At 38.7% G+C, this 18,646-nt stretch overlaps 1 protein-coding gene across 6 annotated transcripts in view; it reads left to right on the forward strand.

Moving 5' to 3' along the window:
- PATJ (PATJ crumbs cell polarity complex component) overlaps positions 1 to 18,646 on the forward strand; it is a 157,317-nt gene that overhangs the window by 96,626 nt on the left and 42,045 nt on the right. For all 6 annotated transcript variants that reach the window (XM_052802451.1, XM_052802452.1, XM_052802446.1 and 3 more), the window contains 2 exons: positions 6,687 to 6,778; positions 16,256 to 16,328. In XM_052802451.1, the coding sequence (XP_052658411.1) occupies positions 6,687 to 6,778; positions 16,256 to 16,328 (165 nt within the window). The remainder of the gene's footprint in view (positions 1 to 6,686; positions 6,779 to 16,255; positions 16,329 to 18,646) is intronic.

Raw genomic sequence — 18,646 nt, forward strand, 5'->3', positions numbered from 1 at the left:
GGTCAGCCGGCTTTACTTGCTGTGTCTTTTACAACAAAATGCATTAAAAGAGCATTAATGGCAAACGCAAGTGTTCAGAAGTGAGGAAATGACAGAATCCAGACTATTTGGTTTTCTCCAGTTGAAGACATAAAATTAAAGACTGTGAGTATCGTTGTTGGTCGCAGAAGCATTTTATCTCTCCCAGGGTATCCTTCCCTCATTCAGAGGCCTGGATGGACAATCTTTACTGATGAAGCAACTTAACTTCTCTTCCTTTGGGTAGTGCTTCACTGCGTGTAGGTATTAAATTGCTCTACCTGCAGACTGAGCTGCTGGCCATTGCCCACTGGTCAAATACGTAGTTATTCCGTAGGAAAAAAGGTATTGGACTTTGCAACCACTTCATTCATAAGTATCTAAGGTAATTTTTCCTGGTATTCTCATCTGTTCATTAGCAAATAGACCACCCTCAACCCTCACCTAACTGCCTATATTTGCATCTGCATCTTTGATTACGCATCAGTTTTGAATACTAGAGCGTATCGGCAAGAGAAGGGATTGACATCTTAGGAAGGCTCTAGCATTTCTGCACTGTCCTGGATTGCCCCAGTGAATCCTGTTGCTTAGTGTTGCTCCATTAAAACAGTGGATGCTACTGCAGTGTGTGCAGATAATTCCCCGTGGCTGTTGATGGGGTTAAGGTTAATGGGATGGAGATATATAGAGAGCTATAGATAGACAGATAGATATTACCTCTTCATTTTTCTTTTGAACTGGGGTTTGATTGGATTCAATTGAAGGATGTGGCATACTGCCAGACTGCCTCAGCTCCTTATTCATAAAATCTTTTGTCACTGAATTAATGAAATATCATCTCACTTTTAGCTTCTGCAAACAACAGTAGTCTTTTGGGGGCGTGATCCTGGCTCGTTTTCAAAGTCAATCCAGCTATACATTGAGTGAAATGCAGGTGACATTAAAAATTGTATGTAATCCTTATTTTTTTAATACATCTTCTGTGATGTATTTTGGATGGGTATGTTGCTGGAGAAAACAGCTTTTTGAGGGAGAGGGTCCTTTCATCCGACTTTCATACGTGGAGGAAAATTACTTGGGTCAGAATTTGGTCCCTGTGCAAAAGAATGTATTTTTTACATGACACAAGTTCTGCTTTTCAGTTCTTTTTCCAAGCAAAGAAACCATCTGTGGTGCTCCCGCCTTGCACTCTTGCTGTTTTAGTGCAGGTGTCTGCACTGCTTCGTATCTTATTAGTTTGGGCTTAGTCCCGTGGCTGATTGTGCCCAGCATGGCCCGCAGCGCGTTCACGTGGTGCTGTACCTGTGCTGTTAAGCCCTGCTGCTCGTGAACTCTGCATGGGTCTGTCCTGTTGGTAGGTTTTATTCACACTGAATAATCCACCCTGTTATTATCATCTCTCCATAAGAGAGTCAACGGTGTTCTATTAATAAACCAAGCTGTTCAGAGCTCTGTTATGCTAAATTACTGATGTTGGGATTTTCTGCCGTCTTCGTGTCCCTGCTTATCTTGCTGAAAATGGGCCAGGAGGTGGAAGGAAACTGCTCGTTTGGATGTTTTGCTCTAGGAGGCCACAGCACTTCTTGAAAGAGTGAAAGCTAGTGTTCATAGTCAAGAATTGCTGGACAAATTTGCCTGTTTTTCATTCTGGACTGTTGCATGAGAGGCAATTTTTCTTTTTTTTTCTTTTTTTATGCCACTTTTGTCATAGCTCAAAGCCAGAGGACTTTTGTGCTAAATGTATTTTTATTGCTATTTTAAGATTCTTAGATAAATATGTTATGCTGTAATAATATAGCAGATACATCAGTATTTTGCCCACGTAAATGCACTTACCCACCCAAATTCACAATGCCGCTTCTGTTTTGGAATGTGGGGGACTGGCATTTTATTCTCAGTTTATTTGTTGTGGGATTGTTATGTTTCTCCTGTGTCAAGACAGTTACTTTGGATTAGGCAAGCGGCACTATCCCTCAAGAGGGACAGTAACTTGAATGTAGAAAGACAGTGAGGTTTTCACACGAGAAGCGTCATCTTGAATGATTAACTCTGGTGTTTTATTTTTTTATTCCTATTTAAACACAATAGTCATAGCTTCTGTTCTTCTTAGATTCATTTACTGAAGGTAATGTTGAGGGATAGCGTCCTTCTGGTCTTTTCATAGGAGGATACAAATACTTTTTTCATGTACTTTGTATACAGGTACCAATTAAGGTTAGTGTTGGTTGGTGATTTTTAAAGCTGCAAATAAGATAAAGCTGTAATCGGAAAGCTGGTTGTGCACGAGGGCACAGGCAATCTGCGGTTTTCTGTCATCCTGTCTCTCTCTCTGCGCTCTCTAGGTGGGGAACCACAGGGTTCAGCTGCCTGCCAAGCCAACGGCAAAGCTGAACTGCAATGCGGGGCAGGAGATTTTCTGTCTTTGTGGAGTTTATGGTCTGTTGATCACTTTAGATGATGCACATGTTTGAATGTGTTCCAGGCAAGAAATTTGGTGAGGAAAGAAGAATTCACATTCTAATTAATTATTTTTTTCTTTCCAGTGTTTTCCTCATGCTTTATTATTTGGGGGTTTGGTGTATTTTATGGGGTTTCAGTCTATATAATTTGACTCATCAAAAAGTTTTTGAAACTTTTCCCATTGTTTCAGAGTCTGGTTGTATCTGGAAATGCTACAATTCCTGTGGTTAGAAGGAACCTAATGCACTGGTACAAAGAAATAATTATTATAGAAAGCTATGCCAGTTCTTTTACTAGCTTTGGGGTATCATTTAACTTGATTTTCATAAAAATCAGATGATACTAATTTTATGGATTTCCATTACTGCCACATAGTAAAAACAGTGCTCTTTTTTAAAAAATATCCATATCTAATGTTTCTCGTCTGCAAATTAAAGTTTGAGAAGCAAACAAAGCTTTAAATTTTTTTCTCTTAAATTAAGAGTTCAGATTTCCGTGAGTTTGTACTTTCTGCTACTTCAGCGTATGAAACTGTAAAACAAAACTTTTGTAGGTGAAGGCAACAGTACATTTGGGATATGTGATAAAATCTGCCATAAAGCAGTGTAGGGTTATGTTAAAGACTGAACTTAAGTGTGGTGACCTGACCTCATACATGTAGCATGGTTTTGTTTTTATCTTTCTCTGTTCTCTGCTGTCTTTCCAAGAAGTTATGTAAAGAGACATTTAAAGAAGAGTTGAGGTTGATTTAGATCAGTTTATTTCTTTTGCTTAGTCAAAGCTTTGTTTTTCTTTTCTAATCTCTAATGAAAAAAATAAAGCACAGATTCATAGGTTTTGACTCCCAGAGTACTATTTGGTTAATCTGACGTGTTACTTTATGTAATTTGAAAGATTTAAAATAGTGTTGCTTATGAAATCCTAGATGTTTTCTTTTTTTTTTTTTTTTTTTATTTAAGTAGGCTTTTGTGCTTTGCTTGTCACTGTGGTATCCGCAGCTAATGGAACATTATTTTACTTTGCAAAAGAAAGTGACCTTTTTTTTTAAAAAAAAAAAAAAAGAAAAATTAATACTGGCTGTAATAACTATGTGGGACAGTCCAAAACCTTGTGGAGATATATTACTTTGATTATCCTTTCATTTTGGTGTAATTAAATAATTATAACTTACAGACCCAGCTCATAGCTAATTAAATTTTGGACTATTTGATACATCTAGTGAATAGGATTAATTTAGCCAGAGTAAAGACTATAAATTTTAGTCTAAGAAGTCTGCTGTTTAGAAAAATTGATAGTAATTTAACTAAATCCAAACAATTTGTAAAGCATACAGGATTCCCAGGGAATAATTTATTTCTGAACTTAGAGAAATTAAGTCAACAAACTTGCTGGAAGTTTCAAGTCTAGCTTGAAGCCAGAATGCAACTGAGCATTAATTTTTGCCACTGGTTTTATAATTTATCTTTCAGTAACAAAGCGTGGCCTAGGATATTGCTTCTCGCCCTACATTTGCAACCATGGCACTTGCAGACAGCACCATATTAAACCCTTACAAATGTTGGCGTGATGCTATTTCCTCAGTGCTGATCGTTTCATGCCAGCTCAGACTCTTGTAGACCTTTCTTGGTTCTCTCTTTGTACAGTGAGCAACTTGGTAGGTAAATGGTTTGCATTTCAATCTTAATGCATAATCAAGCGTTAGAGGTTTTATTCTTGTCCTTGCATTGTCCTTGTTTAACTGATGAACTTGCATGTTGTTTTGACCCATTGAAAATAAGATGGGAGTATTGTGAAGTTGCCAATATGACTGAATAAGCTGTATGGTGCAAGGCTGTAAGACTTGGCTGGTTGTTTCTTGTTTGAATGAAAAAATCTTCTAGGAACACAAAACCAAAATCCAATACAAACATTCTGAGTAACAAAAAGCCCTTCTATGATTACTGGTAAATTGTTCCTGGGCTCTATTATCATTATTGTTTTAAACAGCATTGGTATATCAAATGTGAATGTAAATATTACGTTGTAAATTAAGAGTGGGAGGAAAAAATCGCAGTATTGAAACGAAGCTGGCTGCTCACTTTGGAAGGGTATATGAACACTCCAGCCCCAAAGAGGTGCATTAATCTAATCAAGATGCTTGGAGTGAGAATTTTGACAGAGTTAAATAACAGATTATTCTGCACGCTTGGAATCCTTGGAATCCTCTGATGCTTGCTTAGACAGCAAGACACGAGACGAGCTGAACCATGAACCTGAACTAACATCGTGGCTCCAAATACTATTAATTTCAATTTTTTTTCTTTCATCTTTAAAGTTTTGCCTTCTTTTTTGGACAAAATACAAGATGTTGAATGTAGCTTTGAATTAGTTTCCATGTTTATGTTTACAGGTATTCAGGTGTAGGTAAATAATTGTTCTTCCACAGATTGTTGTTATCTTGATGCTTATTCCAGTCTAAATTGTCGAAGTTGAAGGAAGACAGCTCTGGTAGTCCTGTTCCCTGCTGTCAGGGGAGGATGCTTTCCTTCACCACCTTGCTGAGTGTTCGCTTCAGCTTTGTTGTAAATCTGAAAATCTTTAGGGTACAACTAAGAAAAACTGCTCAAGGGTTTTGTTAATCTTCTTGATATAGTGGGTTTTGTCCCATCATACTCAGCTCAGCTTTTACTTTCTTTAAATTTATTGTGGTATTCATATCTACCGTATGTTTTGCATATGATCTTCATGACTGCAATTTGTGCAATGCCTGAGCTGAAAGGCGAGCATCCTCTTAGGATACCTCTGAGGTGGGAGGCATTGACAAAGGGGAGCTGAAGTCCAAGAAACCCAGGTCATTGTGGGCAGACTGAGGTGGAGCAAGGTGTTAAACACAAGCCCTGTGCCTGTGAAATGAATGAAATGCTTTAAATATTCCATTTTTACACTGCAGGTTATTTTTGTGGTATGATACTAAGTATGCTTTTGGTTGGCTTGGAAGTAACTACTATATTGATCTCAGAGATGCTGTTGTGCTTGTTGAAGTCCCACTTGCTGAGCACGGCACTGGGAGACAGTAAGCATCTTATTTTCCTCAAACTGGGAAAAGACTTCTAGTTCCTACAGAATGAAAAGTCCTGAAACACAATCTGTACCAAAGCCAAGCTATTTCCCTCTGAAAACTGCAGCATTTGCTTGCACGCAGCAAAAGTGTCCAACGTAGTGCTTGGTGTCTGTTGCTGTGCTTAGGTGTTTGATCCATCACAGCAAAAGTGATGTGGCGTGTCCTTAAATTGTCCTTTTTCTCCATGGGTATCAGTTCTGTTTCTTTCAGTGGAACTGAGGAGTCAGCACAACCTTAACAGCAAGTGTTCCTAAACTGCCAGTTGCCTGTAGGTAAGGTATAGGAGTGTCTGTCTCAAAATCTGTGCTGTTGTCGTATCTATATGATTCTTCTCAGGTCAAGTTGTTTTTCAAAAATCTGGGAACAATACTTAAAATCCATTCTATGGATCTATGAAAAAGAGTAAAAAGATTTTTCTCATTTGTGGCTTACTAATAAGACTATAAATTAGCTCTGCATTGGTTCCTGTTTTGTATTGGTCTAGAATAAAACTTGGAATGTTTTGCTATTAATACAGTATTTTTTCTTTGATAAATTGGAGTCTAAGATGTTGAAAATGTAGTATTTTAAAATCCATTCTAAGGCTGCAATTCTGTGGTCTGTCATGGAAATGGTATGAGAAGGAGGATGTTCTTAAAATCAAATTAAGATTTTTCCTTTCAAAAGGCATGATAAGAAAGCTGATGAGAAATGGTTAAAGTGTTGCTGCTGAGTTGCAGACTACTCACCATCCTCATCCAGTAGTTGGCTGAGGGAAGGGGCGGCAGCCTTGGGCAGTCCAAGGCCAAGCTGAGCAGTGCCCATCTCCTCCGATGTGCTTATTATGTGATGTCTTTCTGCAGCACAGCTGTGCCTGAAAGAGGCTTTTAGTGCCTCAGCCCTGGTATTTCTGCCTCTACAACCCTGTACAGAGAGGTATATCTATCAGTGCAACATTGGTATTCCTGTCTGCAAGAACCTCAAAAGTTAGGTGATTTATGTTTTGCGGACCGCGTTTTCTTTAAGTCTTATCTCTTTATTCCACAATAGATTTGGAAGTCTTGGTGGTATAAATTAAAACAATGCATACCTGTCCACTTACATGAAAATCTTCATTTTCTTTTAACAGATAAACAATCAGATATTATATGGAAGAAGTCATCAGAATGCTTCTGCAATCATTAAGACTGCCCCATCAAAGGTCAAGCTAGTTTTCATACGGTAAGAACAGTTCTCATCAAAACATTTGTTTGCACTTTAGCCTATTACATCACATGTTTACATATTTATCTTGTTTTGAAAATGCTGAATTTGCTTAGTTCTCTTTGAAGTGAAATAAACCTTTTCCTTGACTATTCTCAGAACAGTTGAAGAGTTCTCTTTAATAATGTAAAAAAAAAAAAAAAAAGACCTAATGTAATTGAATGCCTATTTTAGGTGTGTCTGCTGAAGACTTGAGCTGTCTGTTCCTCTTGGGCTTGAGAGCACCCTGATAAGAGCTGCTTCTCACTAAAGTGCTTTAGGTTGGTTCTGCCAGCACAAAGACGGGGCGGGCAGCTTGCTTCACCCAGACTGCCAGCAGGGAGTGAAAATGGTGCAGAGACTTGGCGCTGGAGAGGGAGCTGCTGTGAGAGGAGCAGGCAAGTGTGGGTGGAGTACATGGAGCATGGGCATCAAAAGAGGATTTAAAAAGTGAACTAGGGCTTATTTGTACAGCAGGGGAGCTTGACTTTGACAAGGAGCACTGGGATGGCTTCTGTAGCAGGCAATATGATAAAACAACCTTTCATCTGCATATGAATTACATCTGGGCATCTTTTCTTTTACTTCAAGCCTGAAAATTTTTCTCTTTGTTTGTGAATTAAGGACATGTCCATGTGTTCACTCCGTAGTTCAGGAAGTGTTACTCTTATGACCCTGGGCAGGAGGTCTGAGAAGAAGCTGCCTCTTTCCCAGAACTCGTATATGCTTTAATATATTGGAATTTCATAAATGCATCTATTCCAGCCGTGACTTTCATTGGGCACTTATCCCTATGCCATTTTATAATGTGGTCTTCCCACCAACATATACATCATACTTGAAATTGTTTTATGTTCTTCGCTCATACAGAGCTTACCTGTGAGCAATGTAATAATCTGTGGGTGAATGCATATAAATGTGTACATTTACTCACATGGCTCTGTCTGGTACAGCATACACAGAAATGATGGAAGAGCAGCATTAGTGCAGTGAAGAATGAGTTGCTATACTTGGCAGCGCAGAGGATCTGGAGGAGATTAATGATCTTGCCTGCAGCTCCCATGTTACTTTCCCCAGCTACTGAAAATTAAACGTCATGTACAACAACTCACTCACCATTACTTAATTGCATGTGGAAAATGTGTCTGGTTGGAAGCTCCAGAGGCAGAACCACAACTTATGAAACCAAAACCCAGGGCTGGGTTTAGTGCCGTCAGGCAGCACGGAGAGCATGAGCTTCTTGCGACCTGTCTTGCCGCACTGAGCACTGCAGCTGGCTGCAGAGCACTTCGCTCCGCAGAGCTGCAACAAAGGGTGCATGTTAGCTCCAGTCACCCATGGATTGGAAATCCTTGGTGCATATTTTGTATCGTGTTTAAGACGTAAAGGCCATGTAAGTTCTTAGCCATAATTCCCCTTCTCAGATTGTCTGTGTAGAAGTGGATTTCAAGGCAAACAGTTGTCTTAATGATCATAATCAATAGATATTGGAAATACCATTGGATAATTCTTGTTTCTGTCTCTAGAGTTTAATTTTTTTTAAAAAAAAGGTTTCCATTTTTAAATGCTGCTGCTGAGGTTGTAAACTTGTATCTTCACACTTCCCAAGAGCAGGCACCTTGCCACTGCTCTCTGCCTTGCCTTAGAGTACACTGACAACTGATGGGTCTGTTTGCTTGACCTAAGCAGCCATTCAAACAGCGATGAAAAGAAATTCTTCCACTGAGAGAATGATGTTAGTAACTAGAGCACTGGCGGGAGAAAACTAATGTCTCCTTTTTTTTGGTGTATTGTCAACTACTCATAGTAAGAGAGGTGTTTCTAAATTTTAGCAAAGCCAAATTAGACTGTCTCTCTTAAAGGTGAATTTTAAGGAGAAACGAGAATTATTTTCTTTTCTCATGCAAACTGTATTCCATGAGCCCATTCTATCTTGGTGCTTCCCGTTCCTACACCTTAGACCACAAAACCAGTGGATGTGATTGACTGAAAACACGAACCAAAAGACTGTGCTGGTCCCAGAAGTCTTGTCTGTGGTGCAGTTTGGTAGAAAATGTTTCTTCTTGCTTTATCAATTTATTTAAAAACTATAATATAAAATGAGGGTATTGAAATGCCACTACTTAATGAATTGTGGTGCCAGCTGTAGTAACTAAGAGCAGCAATAGGCATCTTGAATCTCCATCCATCTCTTGTATGTGCATGTGCAATAGCTTTTCCAGCTGAGAACAAAGCGCTGAGTGTAGCAGACTCAGCTCTTCTGGTAGGTTTGCTGCTTGGCTGATTTCAGATGTATTCCTCTGGGCTCTAATGATGTGGAAAGAGCAGGATACCGTTACATTTGTTATGCTTTGAAAATGAGGAGGAGCCAGCTGCAACAGAAATACTACTTTCCTCCTCCTGAGCACTGTTACCGGTGCAACTTCTTTTAAAGATAGAAGGCGCATAGCATAACATAGCCAAACACATTCTGCAGCACACAGTAAGAAGAGGTCACAGCTCACCGTAGCAAAATAACATGTGCTGCAGGAGTTATGAGAGAAATGGATTTGGTCTTCATGTACGTAAAGATATTAATGTTCTAATTTCACCAGTGAAAGGCCTGAGTAGGTTATAGTTTTCCAGAAACACGTCATTCTGCAGCCTAAAAAGTTCCTGCATGCCTGACTGAGCTGACCTGGGACATAAAATCAAAACTGGCGGAACTCTTGGGCTAGTACCAAAAAGTGCCCGCTTTGATATCCCGAGGCCTTCTTTTCCTCAGATGAAGGATGCTCAGCGATAAGCATGCTGCTTTTCACTTTGAAGCAGGAAACAGCATCAAGGTTTTCCTATTTCTGGTGTTTTGGTTCACGTGCAGGGCAGGGGGATGTTTCCATAAACTCTTTAATCAGTTACGAAAGAAACCCAGAAATTCCTGGGCACAGAAAAGCCTTTTTGTGAGAACTGTAATAACCATTATTAAATAACTTGGACTTTGTTGCACCCAAATTTATTTTTTCTAGGAAAAAATAAAGAATAGAAGGTGTCCTCAGCCTTTTTAACTTTTTACTAAAATCCTAACTTGCCGTCTGTGCTATAAAAATCTGTTCACACTTTTTTTATACCCAGGTAGTGTTACAATTGCATTCCCACCCTTTCCTGAAATTTTTGCTGATGAGACATAGTGCAGTAAGTGTTGTGAGAATCATAGACGTTCCCGTATATTTGAAGGCTTCTCGCTCTGGTTTATGAGCATCTTTTCCTCAATTAAGTTGACAATGATTATTTAAAACAGTTGATTTTGGCTGGATTCCAAAATACAGGTCTTAACACAGCACTGTTTCCCAGTGGTCTCATTAATTACATGAGCTTGTAATAGCATCTAAAAGATTTGCAGTTATAGTGTCATTTTTTTTTTCTTTTTTAGATTCAGTGCATCTTGTGCTTTGTAGCCTTCTACAGTAACAAATTTGAAGGCATTTAACCTGCTCACCCAGTTTATCAAACAAACAAACCAATTGCCTAGGCACGGCAAGATTTTCCTGAGATGAAATGGCTCATTCCAAGTGCTTCCTTTGATTAGTGTCCAGTTACGTTTTATCTGACCTCAAAGTCTTAGAACTGCTGCATTAACTTCCAAGCTACTGTGGCAAATACGGGTTGTCTTTTTGATTTCTGAATATCAGAAATAAATCATAATTTGACTGCAGCTTTCCAAGGTGTATAAAGGAGTCTTGCTATGGAAGCACTAATGGAAGTTAGTGGCAATAGGGCATGTAAAGGTCTTAGTTGGCTTTTGAAATTCTTCGTCTGAGTCTCCAAACAACAGGAAGTAGCCAGGTAATAACGAGAGAAAGGGACTTGCTTCTTGTAGGAGTCTCTGTGCTCTCGTTCCCAAAATAGAATGGGTTTTGTATCCGTTGTGGTATTTGTTCATGCATTATAAGTCCATCCTTTTAAGATGCATAATAAAACAATATAATTAGATTTTGCATCTGTAGTAGGAAATCCAGTTTATATCAGAATGCTCTTTTACAGTGAGAATTTTATGATTCAGCAAATTCAGAGTTTTTTCCATGCTCAATTAACTGCCTTTAATCTGTTTTGGTGCTTCAGTGTCGGTATAATAAGCAGATCAAATATAGTTTGAGTGCTTGAATCAAAGTGAATGCCACTGATTTCAAACCATCATCCCATTGTGTTCAGTTCTGTGATTCATTCTTTGGTATACCTTCATTCCTTAAAAGAAAATTGTCCTGTGCTGTGATGAAACATGAGAAATGCTTTAAGAGTAAAGTACTGTAGGATTTTGCTTATTTAAATACCATCTGTTAGCTGTCCAGAGTCATCCTCCCACACTGCAGTCATTCGTTCTGTTATCATTGCTTTCTGGTGATGGGATTGTAGCTTCTCAGTGAAGCCCACAAGTCTCTGTCACCTAACCCCTCCTTCTGTTTCTAGGTGTAATTGTAAAGACTGATCTCTTCTTATTTATGGTGATGTGCAAAGGAGAGAGATCCTTATACTCTGAGGACTGGTAGAGTGATGGCAGTGGCTGGGTCAGCCAGTTGTCAGTGCTGTTTAACATTCTCCATTGCTGTGACTTTTTCTGCTCTTCTTTTAGAGCCTCTATAAGTAACATTGTGTGTTATATGCCAAAGTCTCAAATACTGTCATGCTTTATAAATTATTTTTGCTTTAAGTTTGTTCTAACTTACATAATTGGTCATATTTTAATAGTATAAACTCTGTTTTTACTTGCTTTGATTGTTTAGTTTCTTTCATGTGGGAAAGCTTTAAAAATAAGCTCTTGCCAGACACTGTGTGTGCAAGTTTGAACTTTTCCTGTTTTCTTCAGAGCTGTTTCCTCCTTGCTGTCATACACATGTGGGAACAAGTGCAAGGTTGAGGAAGTTAAGTAATTTGGGCTCTTTCAAACCTTTGATGACCTAAGCTGCAGTTTATATGAATATTAGTTGTTCATTTAAAATATTTGTATGCATTTGGCTCTCACATGGTTAGGAGTGGATGGAGGGGAAATGGAGAACAAGACTGTTCTTGCTGTTAGTAGGAGAGATTTTTCAAGAAGATGCACAATACAGAAGTCTTGCCTTGACCCAGCTGAAGGAAAAATCCCAAGTGCCTTTTCAGTGTGCAACTTTCCTGCAGCTCCCCTTTTCCAAAGGAACTTCTAGAGAGAAAACAAAGATGAGAAAATACGAGATCCTGACCTGATTTTTCTCTTTTTTTTAACAAGCAGGATGTGGACAATATAAATTTTCATTAATCTGCAGGACTTTATGCCCTGGTGTCACAAGCAGTGGGAGTCCTAAGGGTTACTGGGCAAACATTGTTCATTCACTTGGTCTGCAGATCTGTTCCAACTAAGATGTCACGCAACTGCATACAAGCAATTGGGTTTTTCTCCTGATTCTTGGTGTACTTTGTATTCCCAAAAAGCATCCACAACCCCTTACAAAGCTGTTGTCAAATGATCTTTTAGTGTTGATGAACTGTGTAGTTGCAGATAGTTTGGCAGGAGGTTCATCTCCCTTAGTTTAGACATCTAGAAGTCATCTGGACTTCTGTGATTAGTGAACAGTTGTCAGGAACCTCCAGAGAGCAATTCAGTTTATCCTGTCCTAAATTAGGTCATTTAGGTGCTGGGATGAATTGCCCTTCTGAGTGGATCTGGTTTGGGATTTGTCTTGATTTTGCACTGATCGTAGAAGAAGTTTGGACGCTATCTTAGACAAGAAGCTCTGCTTTAGGCAGGTAATGAATCTCATTCGGCATACTCCAGAAGGATTTTCTTAGTGTTTCATGACAGTGAGCTTATACCATTGCAAACCTGAGAGGCAGAAGAGTAAGTGAAATGGAAAATGTCCTCAAAGGGAGGCAGGGAACCTGAATTCAAGAATTACAAGTCTGAGGTTGATGAGCAAATGAAAAAAACCCCTGAATTTGGCTGAGGCTGTGACTTCTGGTTATCGTCTCTAGAAAGATAACTTTCTGAATGCTTCATAGACCATTCCAGCTGTGTGTGACATTCCTCCAATGTGCTAGAGACAGCTTTCTGATAGGTGCAGCACAGCATTGCAGGGCAGCCTAGCTGAAGCCTTATAGCAGACAACTTTAACTTCCCTTCAGGCTTACTTTCTGCAGCATGGAATGAGTAATCCCTGTAGATTTATATTTGCATATTGCTCTCTTCAGGCTTCTTTTGTGCCAAGTGTTATGGTAGTTAATTATTAGTCAACAATAACTGTATTTGTCTCTGCTTAAGCTGCACATCTCCCCCTTCATCGGAGGTGCAGTTGTTAGGTAGAGTAAAGCATCAGAACTTCTTCTCTCTGGTCAGCGAGAAAGGACGGGGAATGTCCAGGGGTCCTATTTAGACTAGAAAGGAAGTAAAATGTAGTAAAGTATGGCAATCTAATCAAATAAATCTGAAAGGGTATGAGCTTTTCTAAAGTTTGAAGAGTCTTTGCCACTTATATATTGCTTTGATCTTGCTTCCTGTGACATTTGCAGTGAGGAGAGCTTCTTGTTCTTCAATATGGAGCTATTGGTAGTGATGTTGGTACAAGCAATAGGCACTCTTAACCTCCAAGCAGATCTAATTCCCATTTTCACTCAGAAACTCATCCTGAGAGGTTAGAAGCAATAAAAGTATTTGTGGGAGGAGTGATGAATTCCTTCCCTATTCAGTTTATATGTAACTGATGAAATATAAACAGTTCTCTAGAGCACGAGCTCAGCAAGGAGGCGGGCTGCTGTCCCAGTGTCTTATACAAACCAGCACAAGAGCTGGAACGAGAGCGGTGGATGTTTATCATTTTTGGAGATATGGAGGGGGAGCATCTGAGCTTCCCTGCTGTATGAATTGCATTGTGTGTTGCTTTGACCCTGAGAGTATGAAGCTGTGTCTTGACTGTGAAGGGTTTAGACATCTTAACCTCAAGCAATATTGAGCACTGGTAACTGAGAACAGCTTTCTTGGAGGTGGTTATGTAGCAACTATTGGCAAATACATTGAATGCTCATTTGCAGTCACTGTAGTTTGAATATTTTGTTCAGACTTCTAAGCTGTCTGCTCCTGCATCAAAAGAAAATGATTGCTCCCTTTAGTTGTAAATAAATTCATGTTTTCGTTGAGGACACTTAGGGAAGTGGAGAGCAGAAAGAGCAATTTATTATTAGATCTGTCACTTTAAAATATGTTCCCACTTTGATTCTGCTTTGAAGCATTCTCCTTTGAAGCAGCATTAAAGTATTTAAATATGTACGAGTCCTAGCAAGGGGAGATTACAAGTTGTGACACTTCGTAACCTTGGGTTTTATATTTTTTGCATTTTTTTTCCAGGGAATTGCTGTAAGTGGTTTTTTATTGCTTGGAATAAAAATGGCCATCCATTTAAAATTGTGTAAAGATTTTTGCCCAGCGATTGGAAAAAACCCCATGTTGTTGTGTGTATATATGAAGTAGAAACTAGTTTGTATAATTAACTACACCCCACTTTGTCATGCTGATCATGAAGCTTCTGTCTAGCAATTTTTAGAACATTTCTTACAAAGGTTTATACATACCGTGTTATTTTCAAGTTTGCTCCTAACTCAAGGTATGCAGCATGCATTGTAAGCTACAGGAGCGTTGTTAGTTTTCATGCTGTTTGTGCTTCACATAAACTATTGTCAGATAAACCTCTACAGTCAAGTAAAAATTGCTGGGTCTCTTAGACAGACACCTTACATTTGCTGATTTATTCTTATAGGTTAGAAAAGCAATATAATTAGATCGATGTCTCATGAAGATAGGAGGAAAAATGTCCTTGCCTAATATGCCTTACGGGGTAAAATGCACTTGGAAATTGTGAAACGCTTATGAAATTCATGGGCTTGATTCTGTGCATTCCTCAGATTTCTCTCTTGGCCCTGTGCACGCGTGTTTCTGCATCACGGGCCACTCTGGTTCTGATCTTAGCATGGTTTCTGACTCTTGCAAGGCTTTGAGCAGGGCCAAGAGGAGAGGCTGGGAGCGAGTACAAAAATGAGCAGCACAGAACCAATTCCTTTGAATTGTATGGCTGTTTGGTTGAAGATAAGTAAATGAATTCACCAACCTTTGCCTGCAGGATTTATCATTTCAAATGCCTGTGACTGAATTTCCCATATGCTGCTCTGCTGCGAGCTATTGATTTACAGTGTTGTCTTTCAGTGATCAGAACATGCTAGCTTCATGTGCTTAACTCTTGAGGGATAAAATGAGACTTTTTTCTTTCAGGCACTTCTGTAAAATGTTTTTAAACACATACTAGTCTAATATTTTATTCTAGAAATTAAAGAGGAAAAAATTCTGCTTGTGTTACAGTAACCTGGAAGGTAGTAGATAGGACCAGAAATCAAACCCAGAACACACACTGCATGAGAAGCCATGTCCTGTCATCTCAAGATCTGTATCTGCAAAGCAGCAGTATTACTGATACCTCCTCTGTCATGTTTGGTGAGCAGAGGCTGTGTGATAGTACTGAATCTTCAGCAAAATGGGGTTTGCACCATGTTCCTGGCTTCTGTGTTCTGTAAGAGTTGTTCACCCCCAAAATAAAGAGGTGCATTAGTACAGGTTTTGAAGTAAAATTTTGAGTCTTTTTTTCATATGCCTCGGATTTGCCTTAAACAATATCACTGAGGTCGTATTTTACTTGGTTCGGTTTTACAGAGGCCAAAAAAATGCAGAGCTAATTCTACAAGCCAAATAATTTTAAATGGCAGTCAAGGAAAAACATTAGCAAGGCAGAATGCTATTTAATAAAGAAAAAAAGGCTTTTGAAAGTTACAAAGTAATCAGATGTCAACTTAGGAATGCATTTTAAAGAGGATAGAGGAAAAGATGCCATACATAATAAGTATCTTTGAAAAATAGTGCACTTTATATGTAGGGGAATCAATGTTCATCTGTTTTCTTCTTCCTGCATTTTATAAAAATTCTTCCAAGTTTTTACATTGAATCTTTTAGAAAAGACCACTGCAAATATGAACAAAAAAGAGAAAGCAATCTGTTGTAGTAAAACAGTTGTTATATTTGAGTAATGTGAATGTTACACTACAAACACGCAGTTTACAAATGTAGACGCTACTAGAAGAGGCTAGTGAAGTATTAGCACATCTATTGATGTGTAGGGACCATAACTCCAACGGCATCCTCTGATAATCCGCACAAAATTAGATTTCCAAAGATTGTGATGTCAGTATGTCCAAAATGAAACTACTGTGGTCCCAAGAAGGGATGCAATCTGTTTGCTAGCAAAGAACAAAAGCAAAAATGAAGTGCTTTTCTAAGCTGTAACTTCTGGTAAGAAACAGTTACTTTTTAGGCTAGTAAGAGTATTTTCTTAATGGACAAAACCAACTCAAAAGAGAATTTTGGCCATTATGGTTTAGTGTGTAATATGTTGTTGCTTGTTTGTTTTACAGAAGTGAAGATGCAGTCAATCAGATGGCTGTTACTCCTTTCCCATTACCTTCCAGCTCCCACTCTTCTATTGAGGTAAGGTTTATGGATTTTTTTTTTAATTAGGGATTACTAAATTAGATAGATCAATCATAATTAGCAATTCATTATAAATTTGAGCACCTTGTCTAATTAAACCCTGAATCATAAAATGCATTGGGTAGGAACTTGACCTAATAGGCATATTTTCCTGTCTCTTCTTTATTGATCTCATCATTACTGAAAGGGCTGGCATGGCATTAACCACAGGTATTAAACAGGTTATTGCTGTACACGAGGAAGAAAAGTCTCCAAATGAAAGCCTTTCCATCTCCTATCCTGCTCCTTTTTCAGCTGGTTAGAGTAGTCATGGTGAGGATATTTTGCCTGGAAGATGCATATACTCCTACAGAAGAGAAATGAGCATTTTTCAGGGGAAAGTTCCCACCTTCTAAGCTCCTTTTCCCCTAGAATACCCTGCCATCAGTATCTCTAAAAATGAAGTAGGGATGACCAGCAACTAGCTACAGTAAAAGAGGTCACTGTGTACATGTTTTGCATTACAAGAGCCCCTTGAGACAATCCCAGCCTAACTGAGAGCCCTGGTCCACCACTTTGTCCTGTGCCCCAGCATCGGACTCTCTCATTCCTGCTCATTTTCTTCTGGTAGGAGCAGACAAGGGCTGTTTAAGCAGTGAGCTCTAGTGTACACAGTGTTGTAGCATACAATCTTCCAATGCAAAAACTTCCTTAGTGTGGTAATGTTACCAATGTTTTCCTTCATTATAGTTGCTATCTCAGCCCCAGTGTAGACTGATTTCTCTCTTGTGCACCATGAATCCCTGCAGTGTCACCACATTGTTATCATTTTGACATCTCAATATGGTGTAACTAAATTTTCTTGATAAAGTACATGGTTAGCCTTGCTGTTGCTTTTTAATTCTATTTCTATTTGAGCTAATAAAGCAAAAGATGTTTTATAATTCAATTGGGGTTTGGTCTTGTCTTGAATTGATAAATTCATGTGTATTGAACTCCTGGTATTTCAATAAGCATTACTGTGATCCCACAGCATTGGTCCATGCTAGGTAACGCTGGATGAATCTCCTGTTCGCACGCTTGCTATTGCTTTCCAGATTATATCACCACTGATGGCTACTTCCATACAGGCATAGTGCTGTACAGTGCAAGAGCTGCTTAGTTTTTGTTTGGATCTGAGTCATTTTTGGACAGTGCTTTGGCTTTTTGTTCTCTCCTCCATAAAAGCAGCATGTCCCAGGTGTAGCTGGTGGATTGCAAATTACTCTACAATGTACAGAGCCCAAGTTCCTTTTATTTTTGTTGACTCTTTAATACCTGCATTGGTTCCCAGCTTTGTTTAATATCTGTGTCTTCAGGATGAACCATGAAGCTTTGTTTAGGCACGTTTTGTGCTGTGTTCAAATGACTGTAATTAGACTCTACCAGCATGTGGAAACCAAATCGCTCAGCCTCATGTGCAATGCTTGCCTTTAGAGGTAGATGCTTGTGGGTTGAGTTTCATGCATTAATGGCAAGCTCTTACTATTTACATTGTGTCTGTTTTATAAGTAAATGCAAGTTTTTACTTCTAGCTAGTATCTTTTTTTTTATATAAAACAAATGTAACCGAAAGATACTGTTGTTGTATAGAAATTCACATTGCTTTCCTTTGTCAGCTGTTCCTGCCTTTAAATAAAGCAAAACTAACTGTGCATTATATCTTCAAATATCTTTGAAATACCAAATAAATATTTAACATTGTGTGTTACATACACTGTACATGAAACTTGTCGGATCACATTAAATAGCCTGGCTAGCGTAACAGAATATCAGGATGCCATAGTTACCATGTACCGTTGTGTTAATTTTCTTCATCTTATCTCTATCTTCATTAAGGTATTTTAATATGGAAAGTGATAAACAGTAAATATGCCTTAAAACAGGGTCTTGTTTCATTGCATGGAGCAACCCGGCAGGATAAGACTATGTTGTGGTGTAATACTGTGGGCAAGCCACCAGAAGCAATGTATATTAAATATTAATTACTGTAAAATATCTGTTTAAAAAAAAGTTTCATTCATGAGAAGGCTACAGAATGAGATATTTTGTTGCAATACTGAACAGAGTGAGCCTTGGTACAAATGCAGAGGTACTTGACCTGCTTAAGTGGCAGTCAAGACATTTGTGTAATTCTCATTGTGCACTTAAATGTAAAATGTCTAATGAAAATTCAGAAATCATTTTGCTTCTAGGACTGAAGATCTTGAAATTTGATTTGTTGCACATAGTCCATTTTGCTTTGCAAGAGAGGACAGCTCCAAATGTGTATCAAAGGCCTAAGTGTATTAAAACTA

The sequence above is a fragment of the Harpia harpyja genome, chromosome 11 (genome assembly GCF_026419915.1).
Source record: "Harpia harpyja isolate bHarHar1 chromosome 11, bHarHar1 primary haplotype, whole genome shotgun sequence".
In the NCBI taxonomy this organism is placed as follows: domain Eukaryota; kingdom Metazoa; phylum Chordata; class Aves; order Accipitriformes; family Accipitridae; genus Harpia; species Harpia harpyja.